The sequence below is a fragment of the Numida meleagris genome, chromosome 5 (genome assembly GCF_002078875.1).
Source record: "Numida meleagris isolate 19003 breed g44 Domestic line chromosome 5, NumMel1.0, whole genome shotgun sequence".
NCBI lineage: Eukaryota > Metazoa > Chordata > Aves > Galliformes > Numididae > Numida > Numida meleagris.
In genome coordinates, this window is record NC_034413.1 from 28,903,809 (window position 1) to 28,919,202 (window position 15,394).

The 15,394-nt window shown below is 42.0% G+C and overlaps 1 protein-coding gene across 8 annotated transcripts in view; it reads right to left on the minus strand.

The window, feature by feature from the left end:
- Positions 1-15,394, minus strand: part of ANK3 (ankyrin 3) — a 350,679-nt gene that overhangs the window by 86,219 nt on the left and 249,066 nt on the right. For all 8 annotated transcript variants that reach the window (XM_021397586.1, XM_021397585.1, XM_021397583.1 and 5 more), the window contains 2 exons: positions 13,348-13,545; positions 10,960-11,058 (listed from right to left, as the gene is read on the minus strand). In XM_021397586.1, coding sequence (XP_021253261.1) covers positions 10,960-11,058; positions 13,348-13,545 — 297 coding nt within the window. The remainder of the gene's footprint in view (positions 1-10,959; positions 11,059-13,347; positions 13,546-15,394) is intronic.

Genomic DNA, 15,394 nt, shown 5'->3' on the forward strand with positions numbered 1-15,394 from the left:
ACCCCCAGTGACAACTCAATGGCTTTCCAACAGATGCTCTGCTTGACTCCCAGAGATGGGCTTCCTCTTCTCCTGAGGTGTCATCAGGATTCTTTTCCCTTCTAAAGATCAGATATCAGGGGCCCACTTGACTGGCTCTGAGATGCCAAAAGGGTCATCTCAGCCAGTGTTCATATGGTACTTCATCATTTTGCAACCAGGATGAAAATACCATTCTAAAATGTCCTCTGGCTACTCAGTGGGACTTCCAATGTGGTATTGGCCCCATGGTCCTTAACAAGCTTTTATGGAAAAAACTAAGTGCTAGTCTGTAAAAATCATAACAGATAAAAGAACACAAACCCACTGAACACATCGTAAGATATACTGCAAATGTGCTTTTGTTTATCCACAAGAATTCTGCTCTCAGAAGAGCAGATAATAGGTGAAGCTGTATGAAGATATTTATTTCAGGGGCAGAAAGGTCAATTACGACATTGCTGGGGAAATGTGGCCATGATGAATGCCCTCAGTTGCCACTGAGACCAAAACAGCCACACAGCCAGAAAGAAAATAAATGGAGATTGAACAATTTGGAACTAGATCCAAAAGCTAAACTTGTGGGCAGAAACACTGAAAAATGGGCTGGTCTTGCATTGACCCGTGGATCTAATCAGTATTCAGAAGCAGAAAAACGGCCTTCACTCTTCTGCTGAGGAAAAAAGTCTACTGCCCGGGAGGCACACAAAGAGTTAAAAGCTGTAGTCTGCCATCCTTCATATATGCACACACCTTAGTGAGGCGTGGCCAGTTGAGACAACTGGGTCAAAAGCACTGAGGAGAGCGAGTCCAAGGTCTGCCTTGGACTGGGCTTCAGGAGCCAGCCCTACACTATGTGTTCAAATGGTGAGGTCAAAGCTGCGTTTTCCTGTGCAACCTTCTCTAGGGAATCTGCTTTAGCAGGGAGTTTGGACTAGATGATTTCCAAAGATCCCTTTCAACCCCTATGAGTTTACGAAGGAAAGAAAACCCCTCAAATAAACTATTTCCACTAAAGGGAAGTTTCAACTGCCTGTGGTTTAGGTGCACCATTTTCTTCATGATACTTTGCCTCTGATGCTACTTCACACAAGGTTACCTGTTTTCATCTGTATTTGTGCAAGCTAGTCGATGGTAGCTGTACCACCTACTTTAAATTAGGGTGTATATATTTTCTTCAGTTAATTACGTACTTACTGCCATCTAAAGAAACTACTAGCTCTGACAGCCAGGATGAGTTAATGATTGCAAGAAACAGTGACAGATTCAAATTCCACTGTTATCAGCAGAATGAATTTTTCCACTGACTTATACGAACATTGGATCAGATGCCAAATGACTACAATGAACTTTTCCCCAGAATAGTTGTGCAGTGGTAAAAGCCCAAATGCTAGTTAAAACATACTCATTGTGACCTGAACACTGGAACATTGCCTCACAGTCACTGTAAGCATAGGGCTCGCCTCAGAGCTTCCAAGCAGTGCCCAGGAACCTAGTCACCAAGTCTGGCATGGCTCCCTGTAGTAGCTGCAGTCTTGAGACTTCAGCAGAAAGATGAGTGTTCTCATACCAAGTACCTCAAACACAGCTTCTGTCGTCCCTGCTCCAACAATTCAAACAAATTCAGATTAAAACAAACTATGAAAACATCAGTTCAAAAGAATGCAGTGAAACCTCCTCATACAAGAAGCTCAATTCCCTTCTATCCTTTCGAAATACAGGCCTCTTAACATGACCAGCAAGGTCAATGAGAATCATACATTGCAAGACCAACTGGGGAGATAAAATACAAAGTCAAGGGCCACCTTCTGGGGACCCCCTGTTAATAACCCTAAAACATTAAAATCTAGAGAGAGTTGGAGAGTCAAGACAGCTGATCTCAACTCTCGCTTTGAAGTGATCTGTAAAGACTCCTCTCTCTGGCCTGTAACACCGAATAATGAAAAAGCAACTATCAAAACCGCAGCGTTTACTGCACTGTTACATCAATGTCCTTCTACAAATGGTATACACAAAGATTTACTTGTGCTATCTTCATTAAGGGCTACAGGAGTAACTACTGATGTTCTTTGTTGCTTCTGACATGCTTTCTGTTCAAATATGAGACTGAGGGAAAACTTTTCCTTTCCTCTCTAAACGTATGGAAGAAATTGGGAAGGCACAGAAAGCTCCACCATGACATTTCCACAGTGACACAGTCACTTTTCTCCCACAGCTGTTGGTGTCCCTGAGCCAAAGCAATCTCCCTCTGAAGACTTCGGCTCCCCTAGCTTGGCAGATGAAGATGCCTTCACTGACAGGTGGCTTCCCTGCCGCAGGTGTCCTGCATGCCCCAGGTAGCCATGTGGGCACCTACCAGCCTAATGGCAAAACACCAGTTTCCCATCTGAATTTTTTCCCATTCCTCCATCCATGGAGGAGCCTCAGAGCCTTCTTTCAAGTTTGAAGTACCCTGTGGTCACATCATATTGTTTCATGAAGCAGTGCCTAATTCAGCACACAGTCACTGATGGCTGAATGATACAGGTGTGACACAGAGGGCCACATGCCAAACCTCAGGCACCAGAGCACATCTTTCATGTTTACAGTAACAAGTGAAGTGATCAAAATAAAACTAATTATCAGCATGTCCCTTCAGTGTCAGAGACCCAGAAAAAAATATCTTTTGCTACAGTACAGATTCCTGCATTCAACTGCTTCCAGCTCAGGGAAGTATATCATTTGTATTTTTATCATAGAATCATAGAAGGGCTTGGGTTGGAAGAGACCACAAGGATCATCAAGATCCAATCCCTGCCACAGGCAGCGCAGCCATCCACTAGGTCAAGTTCTAGATCAGGTTGCCCAGGGCCCCATACAACCTGGCCCCAAAAACCCCCAGGGAGGCGGTATCCACAACCTCTCTGGGCACCCACAACACTCTCTGGAAAAAAACTTCCCCGACACCTCATCTAAATTGCCCCTCTTTTAGTTTAAACCCATCCCCTCTTCTCCTATCATTATCTACCCATGTAAAAAGTTGATTTCCATTCTGTTTATAATCTCCCTTTAAATACTGGAAGGCCATAATGAGGTGTCCCCACAGCCTTCTCTTCTCCCGACTGAAAATGCCCAGCTCCCTCAGCCTGTCTTCATAGGACAGGTGCTCCAGCCCTCTGATCATCTTTGTGGTCTTCTTCTGGACCCGCTCTGAAAGCTCGACATCTTTCCTTTTTCAGGGGCCCCAGACCTGGATTTAATATTCCAGATGGGGCCTCATGAGGGCAGAAAAGATAGGGACAATCCCCTCCCTCCCAATGCTGGCCACCCCTCTTTTGATGCAGTCCAGGATACTGTTGGCCTTGCAGGCCGCAAGTGCACACTGCTGGTTCACGTTAAGTTTTTTATCTACCAGGATTCCTAAGTCCTCCTCAGCAGGGCTACTCTCAAGGAGTTCTTCTCCCAGTCTGTACACATATCTGGGATTGCCCCAGTCCAAGTGCAAAACCTTGCACTTTGCTTTGTTGAACCTCGTTAGGTTCACATTGGCCCTCCTTTCGAGTTTATCACGGTCCCTCTGGATAGCATCCCTTCCTTCTGCTGTATTAACTGCCCCACTCAGGTTGGTGTCATCTGCAAACACGCTGAAGATGTGATTGATCCCATCATCTATGTCACTGACAAACTTGTTATAGAGTAGTGGTCCCAGGATGGACCCCTGGGGGTTACCACTCATCAATAGCCTCCAACTGAACATAGAGCCATTGACCACTACCCTCTGCCTGTGACCTTCCAACCAATTCCTTATCCACCAAACAGTCCACCCTTCAAATCCATGTCTCCAGTTTAGAGATAAGCATGTGATGGGGAGCCATGTCAAAGGTGTTGCAAAAGTCTACGTAGATGACAGCATTTGCCTTCTCTTTGCCCACTGATGCCATCGCTCCATTACAGAAGGCCACCAGATTGGTCAGGCACAATCTTCCCTTGGTGAAGCCATGCTGGTTGTCTTGGATCACCTGCTCAACCTTCACGTGCCTTAACATGTCTTCCAGGACGATCTGTTACATGATCTTCCCAGATACAGAGGTGAGACTCACCAGCCTGTAGTTCCCAGGGTCTTCCTTCTCCCCTTTCTTATAAATGGAAGTGATGTTTCCCTTTCTCCAGCCACCAAGGACTTCGCCTGACAGCCATGACTTTTCAAATGTGATGGAGAGCAGCCTGGCAACCACATCAGTCAGCTCCTTTAGGATCCTGGGATGCATGTCGTCCAGCCCCATGGACTTGTACACATTCAGTCTCTTGAGGTCGTCTTGGATTTGCTCTGCCCTTACAGTGGGGGAGAGTTTGCTCTCCCAGTTCCCACCAAGAATTTCAGGGATGTGAGAAATATGAGGATCTTGGCTGCCAGTGAAGACTGAGACGAAGAACTCATTGAGTACCTCAGCCTTCTCCTTATCTGTTGTAGCCAGTTCTCCTTTCACATTTGTCAGAGGAGGTATGCTCTTTGGCCTGTCTCTTCTGACCAGTGTACCTACAGAACCCCTTCTTGTTGTTATTAACATCTATCACCAAGTTCAGTTCCATCTGTGCCTTGTCTTTCCTAATCCCAACTCTGTGTGTCTGGACAGCATTCCTGTATTCTTCCCAGGTGACACATACTTGTTTCTACTGCCTATACATGCCCTTCTTTTCCTGCAATTTACCCACCAGGTCCTTGCAAAGCCATGCCAGTTTCCTGCCTCCTTTCTAATTCTGAGGGATGGAAAGCTCTTGTGCTTGCAGAAATGCATCCTTAAAGAGTAGCCAGCTTTACTCCACTCCTTTGTTTCTACGGACAAAGGGATGTAAGTCCTTTTTGATATTTTTTAGTTCCTTCGTTGCAGCCTTGTCTGACCCAGCTTGAAAGACCAGGAGGGAATAGTAGCTGTCTGGTTTCATCATACCCGATATCCTCTTCTCTTCTCCTTCTTCTACCCGATATCCTCTCATACCCGACAGAATGCGGGTCCCTGGCAGGCAGCAAACCTCTCTAGAGAGGTTATCCGGGCACCGGATGGGCACCTCAGCACTTCTCAGCAATGAGTCTCCAATTACTAAGAACTTTCTACTGGTGCCTTTGTTTAGCGGCACCAGTTGTGACTTGGGTCCTTGATCGGATCTTTTTAATGTGATCACCTCTTTCCAGTTTTGAGCCACTGCTGATACCTTCCTCTCTCTCCCACAACAGAGCTTGAAATCTATTGGTTAGTGGGACTTCAGGAGCTTCAACAGCCCAACATCCTCACTGAAAACAGATATTAACTTTTCTGAAACAGACTGACCGGCAGATTATGTGATTATGCAACCAAATTTACTATAAAAGCACTAATTCTCATTGCTACTTTAATTCCCTACAGAAATGTATCCAGGAGGCTAAAATATTTTGCTTCAGAACTATTTATATATTTATTTAAAAAAAAAAAAAAAAAGCCCTGCAATTACAAACATTTCTGCAAAGCAGTCATATTTACTAGCATAATCTCTAAGGGACTTAGCAGACATCCTAATACTAAATAAGTTGTTTCCAAGGAAATAAGGGCTTTTGTTTAATACAGCTCTAAAGCACATCACCTTCTGGCAGTCAGTTGCCATGCTGTTTCTTGTTTTAAAGAATGAGCAGCAATATGGGAGTTAGCAGTTGGGAAAGGCTTATCAAAAGCCACAAGAATAAGTGCCAAAAAATAAAATCAGAAATACTTAGCTTTTATGTTCTCATAAAAGACCTGAACACAGAGCACCCCTTATTTTTTTGCTCCTCAGTTTTTTTGAAGGAAATTATCAGAAGCCTCGTGTGTCTTGTCAGTGTATTACTTCAATATCCTCCAATGGCAAGAACAATAAATCCTAACAGCTTGAATTACTGCATATTTCTAGTCATGCTGACTCTCAAGCTGCTATATTTTTGTTTTTCTGCTGTATATGTCAGACAATGAAGCTACAGTACCAGTGTTGATGAGGCCAGAAAATGCTCTTGTTCCAAAGATCACAAAGGCATCCAGTCTTGATATACTGTAACAAGTAAACCTATATGTACTTACAGACTCACTGCTTTGCTGAATCAGGGCCTAACATGTTGAATTATCTTGCAGATATTCTTTATCTCACATTATTGGGCTGGAAATTTCCATGTAAATATCTGGATGACAACTGAGCATGCACCAAGAGTCAAGGAGAGTAAGAGAACGTACCATGAAGATACACTGAGATACCTGTGTTTGTGTGTTTGTTCTGTGAAAGTGATTCTTCCTGACAGCACTTTCCTCCCTCTCTGCCCCCCCTCCCATCTTTTTCTGCACTTGAAAATTGGGTATTCCAAAGGAAAAATGAGATCACCATTAGGAGCCGCTGTAGCACTCAGGCTGCTATGGGGCTCCTCTCAGAACAGAGGAGGCTGAGCTGAACAAATCTCAGAATAAATCGGATACAAAAGGCCCAGCTCAACTTGCAAAACAACATTGTGACCTCTCAGTCACCTTTATCTTCTACCACCACTACAGTGTTAGGAATGAAAGACAGTTCTGTGATGGCTTTATTACTCAGACAGTTGTCAACCAGGGACAATGAGACCACCAGTTCCTCCAGCAAGGCCCAGTGCCAAGCGCAGTGTAACAACTGTTTGCCTAAAACAGTCTGCACAGAACAAAAATCCTTGACTGAACCAGCACTCTTTTCCCATTGGTCTTCCTTTGACAATCCATCACCTTAATGCTGTATCCTACAATAATGCTATCCAGCAGAAAAAGGGTTTGAGAAATGACATGTGGAGATTTGCTGATTCATGAAACAATATTTACTCATGCCAAATCTCAGCACAGAAGCCCTGCAACAAAACCCAACATCACATGTGCCAGTACAGCTTTTACACACTCAACATGATTACCAGGAGAAGAAACATCTGCTCACTGCACAGCTTCAAATTAATTTTAAACTCCCGGTATTATGTGCAAGAGGAGTGCACAATACTGGAAGCTGTGTTAGATGTGATACTGCACAAGTTTCATATCAAATAGTCTTTAACGTACCTAAATTCAGACGCACAAATGCAACATCAGAATGGACAAAACCTGCTGCCTTTGCAGCAGGACCCTAGTATTCATTCTCTGAAAAACTAGATTTGATTTTTTAAACCTTTTAAAATCATAAAGACTGATCTCCCACAGAAGAGGTTTTCCATAGTATTAGATATTTTTTTCTTCCTTGCTATAACTTCAGGGTAACTAAATATGTTTCTGCCTTTTAATCACCCAAATAACCAAAAACTTATGTGTGGCTCTGAGAACTTGAGCAGAAATAAGAAGTACTTCCATGTGATACAGCTGCAAACTCTAGATGTTTTCATAGGGACTGTAAGTTATATATAAACAATGATTAAAGAACTTGCACCAGAGGCAGAAGCTGATAGCTCACTGGTCCCTACCCAAGACGTTGAATTACATGCTAAGACATTAAGAGTACTTCCTCCATTGATGGAAACTGTGTGGGAGTGACACAACCAACATTTATTTAATTGGGGAACATGATGATGAGAGAATCTAATAAGTAATAAAAGACTTGGCTGTTTGTCTAGCCTACAACAAATAAGGTAACAAAAGCATACGTATGTGAAGTAAGAGAAGAAAACGAAAGGTTAGTGCTGACACTGCTGGAGGCTCTCAGAGATCCCCAATATAATGCTACTAAGCTGTACAGGTTGACTTCTTGGCTTTTACAGCAGAGACGGCCACACCTCTGATCCTCTTTGCACAAAGTAAAAAGCTGAACTGTATGTGCTGGATGGTATCATGCAAACACACAAGCATAGCAACAGTGATTTTGGAGCCAACTCAGCTGTTGCTGTTTCTTGCTCCCCAGTGCCTCTGGTTTTAGGGGAAGCATGCACAGACATTTTATTCCCACAGAACAGTTAATCCATCTCAACAAGAGAGCCTGTAACTACAGAACTGCTATTTTACAAGCCAGTCACCCAATCCTTACCTGCGTAGAACATGAGGTCAAGATATCATAGCTTTTGCCGCATAACATTTTCCTTCATTGTATAAGTTCAGAGCTTGCTAGCTCTTTTCTTAGGAATGCATGATGATCTTCAGTTTATGCAGAAACTATTCCATGTTAAAATACATGACACTGCATTGCAACTTGTCCTACATCACAGGTTCTAATGAGTGGGTATCTGACAGATGACTTCCACATAGCTGGCTGTGATGAGTCTGCAGAGGTCATTGCTGCAATCCCAACAGATGACACTCAGCAGAAGCCAGTGAATAACTATCAAGCTCACTCCACTCTAATACAGTCCTACAAGACACAAGGCTCTTTCTTCCTAAGGAGCAGATGAGTTAGCATGGTAGGCAAAAGTACAAGCCATCACCATAAGCCTGCAGGATTAATAGTTCAGGTTTTCCCAGATATAGAATCACAACTAACAGCAAATTGTTACACACAAGAAGAGTTCTGCATAAATACACTGAGGACTTTGCCTGACCTATGAGTTCCTGCTCCACATCCTGACAACTGTGGGGATGTTCCATGGAAGCAAGCATATACTGGGAAACTATTCTTTACTTGCAGTAGTTATGCATATGAGGAACAACTGAAGAATGAGGGTGAACAACAATTATCTTTTTCTTGAAAATGATATGACTATTACCGATGACAGGATTCAAACTGCAGACAGGTCAAATACAATCCCTTCATTGTTCTTTGTTGTTGTTTTCCTTTTTTTTTTCTTTCATTTGTGATGGTTTTACTTACTGACTAGTTCAACTTTCAGAGATACAGTTAAGAAATTCAGCTCCACCCAGAGATCTCTGAATGAGAAATTGAAGCCCTTTTCCCCTGTGTCCCTACAGAGTTTAATGCTTGCTTGACCACACTGCCATCTTGCCATGCGCAAAGTTCAGCACAGAGCTTGTGCAACTGTGCAGGATTTCCCTGAAACCCAAACATGCTCTCCTTCTCAGCTGTGTCAATATCTCAGACACCACACCATGTTAATGTGTCTAAAAGGCCACTATTCCAGAACTGGATCCTACTTGGACATTGGAGAGCAGGCAAAGGGGACACATGACTGCCTGCACCTGTCGATGTAAATGTCTCCTTAGACTACTTACTATTTGTGGGACGGAGAAGAGTGGGAGAAAGACAGAGACAAGTTTTACAGGCTAGTAGGCGATTCAGCTCTTGACCAAGTTAAAAGAGCAGGTTCTTCTACAGAAACCAAAATCAAGTAGGTTTCCTTTCTCCAGAAAGGCAACGAGTTACATCCAAGGAAATCATGCAAAGAATGAACCAGGGCTAATCTCATCTGCTGCTGAATGATTTAGCTGCCGATAAGAACCCACTCTGATTCATCTGGAAAACAGGTTGCGAACAGGTTACAAAAGTATAAAGCTGGATAAACCCCTGGGATTTCATCAGAACTATAGTAAGTTTCATGCCAGAATAACATCACTGAAATCAATAGCTTAAAACAAAAGCACAGTTGGAATTAAACAACGGAAAATCAGGTACCTAGGACTTTTCCCTCTACCATGAATTATAATCAGCCAATCTGCAGTGAGAGATGATGATGGATTCAGCCTTTTTTGAGACGTCAGTGCGATTACAAAATGTTAGTATAGTTGGACAGCTTGACACACATTTCCGGGATGCAAGCATAGCACATAACTTGAGGTACACACATAACAGACTTTTTAAAGCTGCTATCCTGCACAAGTCTCTAAAATACCCAGATCAGATGGTGGGACCTCACTTATTTTAGTTGATTTGATCAGCTACTCTTCAAGTACTTGATCACAAGTGATTTCTTATTCAACTAAATGAATGTCTCCTAGATCCGGGCAATGCATGAAGAATTTAATTGTAACCAACACTGAGATCGTCATCTTTACATTCTAAGCATAGCATACAATAAGTATAAAATAATTTCTAGACAGCTTGTTGGAATTAGGTCACAGACACTGTACCCAAACCAATACTGTGCAGTGGGAGGAGTTACTGCTTGGGGTTCCAAAATCTATTCCAAATCATTCTAGAAAATGGTTATAAATCCTCTTTTATAGAAGTCCAAATATTTACTTTAAGCAAAGCTATTTTTAGGCCAGTAAGTTTGAAATGTCATCAAGAGGACATCAGCCCTCCCTCAGTTTGGGACCCTCAAAAAAGTCAGTTTCCTAGAATATATTGATATTATGAAACAGACCAGTCCACTGTACTTTGTAAAAAAGAATGGCTGGGAAGTGTAGGCGTTTAGTCATGAAGGCTCATTCAAGCTCTAGGAGCAGGGGGAAGTCTTTACAAATGAACATGTAGAATCATGCCTATGGATGACTGCTTAGTAACAGCTCAGCAAAAGAAGACTACTCAATTCCATAAACTCTCTTAAGTCATGGGAAAAACTATTAACCACTTAATAACCAGGAATGCCTACTTTGCATTTACATTGCTTCTCTTGCTGTAAATACAGATGTTTTAAATAACAGTTCTCGTGTGTTTTGTTTCTACTGTTAGATGAGTGCTACTATGAACTACATGTAAAAACTACGAAATCACATGAGTGTGTGCATATGGTAAAAGATTATATGACTCCCTGTAGAGAGACTTCTAGTTTTTCTGAAAGTTTCTTAACATAAAAACCAGCTCAATCCCACTTACCTTCAGTAAAACGCAAAAGTAGCAAACATCTAAATTGATCTAAATACTTGGCAAGAAATAAGCTTACAGCTCAAATACTGATTATAATACTAAACACTGAGGTTTACATGTCTTCAGTGTTCAAAATATATTCTACAGCAATTTATTACAAGGAATGTTTCACTGCTGTTTTTTCAGTTTCACTCTGAAACTGATTACTAGACCAGTTTACAGGCTTCTGCCTCCGTGAAGGAAAAAAACAGACATTGGCAGTGGCATCCATACCTTTGTCTGAGCATCAACAGCAGCTCCTTGGTTAACAAGAACCTCTGCTACATTGACTCTGTCCTCTTGAGCAGCCAAGTGCAATGGTGTCAGTCCACTCTGTAAATCAGGAGCAGTAGATAACAATGTTGAGAGGTGGCACACAAATATCAAATACAAATTCCACTATCAATAAGATCCAGAAAGTCCTACTGAAATTAGAGAAGTGAAAAATTCTACCTTCACTTACAAGCAGTGTGTTGTGATTCTCAATTTACTGAACTGCAAAAAAATACAACTTAAAAACTAAGAAGATAGTGTTTCTTTCACACAAGGAACATTTCCTTCTGCAACACTAAATACAGAATAGCAAATTATATAATGCACTTGAGGAAAAAGCTGCACAGTATTTTTTCCCCTCCTGGCTAATTCACTTCCTTAGAATGAGCAAGACTTTAAAAGAAATTCTGAATAATTGCTTAGACTTCCGCAAGTTTTCTACGAGCAACATACACTCAGACTTAAGTGTTACCTCGGTTAGGTAAATCTTGTACCTTTAAACCCAAATTAACCTCCACAGAACTGCATACATTCCACCCACAACTTGCAGTGTGACTCCTTACCAACAGCAGTAGCTGTACTGCTCTTGAAAAAGCAATGCCGATGACAACAATGGTTAGGTGGGTCCCACAGCATAAATATATAAAAGCAAACAACTGTAAATTACATAATGGGACCGGGATATTATGGGCCAAACCTTCTTAAAAGTTTTAGTAAGTGCTCAGTGTCCACACTGAGAATCTGAGCAGTCAGCTCCCAGCTGTCCTGTGGACTCTGAAGAAAACAAATGGCCTTTTACTTCCGTTGCAAAACTCAGAGTCGGTGTGCTTCAAATGTCTGGCTTCAAATACAGATGCTGAGCTCAGAGGAAATGTGCATTGCTAAGCAAGTACAGGATAATTATTTTCAAAGGTGTCATTATCTGTATAATGAGAAACTAACAGATTACAACCTAGCAGCAACAGATTGGAAGATGTTGCAGGTAACTAATGGTGGAACTGAATCAAAATGCTAAGCAGCAGTTATCATGGTCTCCATAGCCAACGTGACACAGAATGTGTACACAGTAAATTGTACAATAGCAATACAAAATATATCCAACGCTGCACAAGCCCACACTCTGACATGAGGGCAAATACAAATCAACACCCTTGTAGAGGAAATGCTAAGTCACGGCCTGAACCAGTGATTGAGCACCTGGTGGGAAGGCAGGGCCAATCCAGGGGAGCTCAGGTGCATGCAATGCACCTGAGTGAATGGAAGGGGCTCCACCCCTTCCCAGACCTCATTTAAGGGTTGGCAGTGGAGGCACAGGCATCTCTTTGTGGAGATCCCTGCCTACTTAAGGCCTTCCAAAGGTAAGCAGCTCTTTTCCTTCATTTCTGTGGCTGCTGTATTTGGGCTTGTTCTTATTTGCTGTAGCCAAAGACTTTGCCACCCTCCTATTATCACGGTACCTTCCATCCCATTTTAACACTGCAACCCTCAAAAGAACTTATTCAAGGAGGACGGAAAATAAGCAATCCAGTGTAGCACCACCCACAGCCTCAGGGGACACAAAGTCTTTCTACCTACTAAGAATGAGAAATGTTCTCCTTGAAAAATTTGATTCTTGCCTTTCTACTTCAGTCACACAAATCCATATTGAAATTGCACTTTACAACCTTTCTGATGGCTAAGGTGAGCATTTAAAGAATTAAGGACGCATTTGCTAGAAACATTACTATAGAACACACTTTATAGATTAAGTTATACTTGCAGAAACTAAAATCTTCTAGTTTTCCTTTTCCTGCCCCCAGGAGAAATTGCAATAAAAGTCACCGTGCTGTAAGGAACATTCACTGGGGAGGAAGACTCACTTACTTCAATGAACAAAAAAAGTATGACAACTGCACTGTTATTACCTCATAAAACAAACAAAGAAAAAAGAACTAGTTTCCCTTCACAAGTTAGCTATTACCATTGCTTAATGGGCAGGCACACATTTAGAGACTCCTAAATGACTGCCCAACACCACTAACCACTAGAGTGCAGAAGACATTTTCTCTGGTGGCATGTTTCGGCAGATGGGTGTAACACAGCAGAGAGGGAGATGGATTTATAAACTTGTCTGCAGCATATGGTGCTAGACATCATCAAAACCTGGGGACTATGAAATACAGTTCATTCAATCTGACAGAGCACTTGCTGCATGCTGCTCTCTTTGCTAGAAGAAATGGCAATGTGTACTCAAAAACCTATGGTGTTTTTCAGAACCTGCAGAATCACAGTGGACAAAACTGGAGGCCCCTATCCTTCATGCCACTGTGTTTGTTTATTGCCTTAGCACCAAGCAGATAAAACACTTACCTTGTTACTGAGATTTACATTAGCATTTCTAGTAAGAAGTAAGGACACCATGTCCACGTGGCCGTCCTGAGAGGCCAGATGTACAGGGGCAATACCCTGTCTGGTTACAGCATTGGCATCAGCACCATATTCCAGCAGTGTAGTTGCTATGTCCATCTGGTTTTTCTTGGCAGCTATGTGTAGTGGCGTATAGCCGTTCTGTCAACAGAAAGCACTTCATTGCAAGCTATTCATTAAACAATGTGATAGAATCTTTAACAAAGAGAAGAGCAGGATGTGTGTTCATAACTTAGAACAGCTGTTACTGACTATTGTGTTTTTTTTTTTCCTATTTCCCAGTGTGAATGAAACCATTGTGTATCTGAAACACAGCCTTTCTTGCAGCATTTAGTCTAGTTCTACCAAGGGACTTGCTTGGTTCAGATCAAGGGAAAATTAAAGCATGCAACTTTTGTCTTGTATTCTTTTTTTGTTTGTTTGTTTGTTTTCCTTCTCTCTCCTATCAACTGCATAAAATTTTGTAACTCTAAAAGAGGATGATTTGGCAGAAAAGAGATCAATAGAAATAATTGATGAGCATACAAATAACAGAATACTAACCAAGACACAACAGACTTTTGAGTACAGACTGCAGTACCTGTTTAATCAAGAAATTTCTATCACTTAAAAATATATTAGACTTTCTTTTAAAGCAAATGGAAAACATGAATGCAGAGGCATACGATAAGTTAAGGGGGTAAGACCTCTGCTGCATGAACACTTCATATGGTACAGTAATTACCATGTGCATTTCAGATTACACAGTCCAATAAAATCTATCAGAAGGCATAATGCATTCACCTGGCTTGTGCCCTCCCTGCACCCCACAAGGCAGCAGAGCTGGACACAACAGATGCTGGGCAATGCAGGTAGGAGCAGAGAATAAACACAAAGGGGTACCCAAATGTTTGCAAGACTGTGCTGGTAGTAATCTGGAAGTAAGAGAGCTATACAGCACTAACTGCACATAGAAAAGGCTCCACAGCCTTTAAAATTCAAATCTGATTTGGTTCAACCCTTAGATACTAAGATGTTGCAGAGCAGTCAGCATAACACAGCTCACACTGTTTGTTCAAAGTGCAATTCACACTGATTCAGCAGGGTGGGAGTGCTCAGCACCTCAGCAAAGCAGACTGCAGCACTTCCAAAATGACATCCAGGAATAGCAGTGCCATAGCTAATGAGGGAGAGGCATGGCCATTAATGTTCACTTGGAAGATGAAGAGCATCAGGAAAAACAAATACAATCCCCTCTCACAGGTTTCCTGCACAAGACTGACATGTAAAACAGATGCCAGCACATGAGCACTTACTCTCTTTGTTAAATCCTGTATGTATGCTAAACCCTGTATCTTTTAAATGTAGCCCACATGTATTTTGTAAAGTAACAAATGCACTTTCAAGTATTTTCCTCAGAAATTGATATACTTCACTTTTAGTGGAATGGCAAAGAGAGCTGAAAAACAAAAATTGAAACTCAGCTCAGTCTCAGACTGTGTCATGGTTTTGTGATTTTTGGTTATTGGTATTCCACATCATAACATCATGTAGTGTATGTACCTCGTTCTCAGAAGAGAAGGACTACTACAGTCCCCATGGTACTTTGCTCCTCTGTTACCATTTTCCAGCTGGAGGGAAAAAATAAAAGCTCGCAGTATAAAAACTTGCAGATCATGAGACCTCATTCCTTTTCTCCACCATCTCTCGTCTTGGCAGCACCTCGCTCTCCGGCCGTCTAATCGTTGGTAGTAGAGTAAGGCCTACCTTGATTTTGGGACATTCTCTCTCTCTGTATTGGATTTTTCAGCTTAAATTGTAATTATATTGTATTATAGTGTGTTGTTTTGCATTCCAATATCTTATTTAGTAAATTAGTTTGTTTTTCCTCAGATTGTTGCCGCTGTTCTTTGTTCTCAGGGCCATCTCCTTACCCTTTTCCCCTTTTCCCGGGGCGTGGGCCCGTGGGTCCCCCGTCCCCTTTGTCACAGAACCGGGCCAAACACCTGTA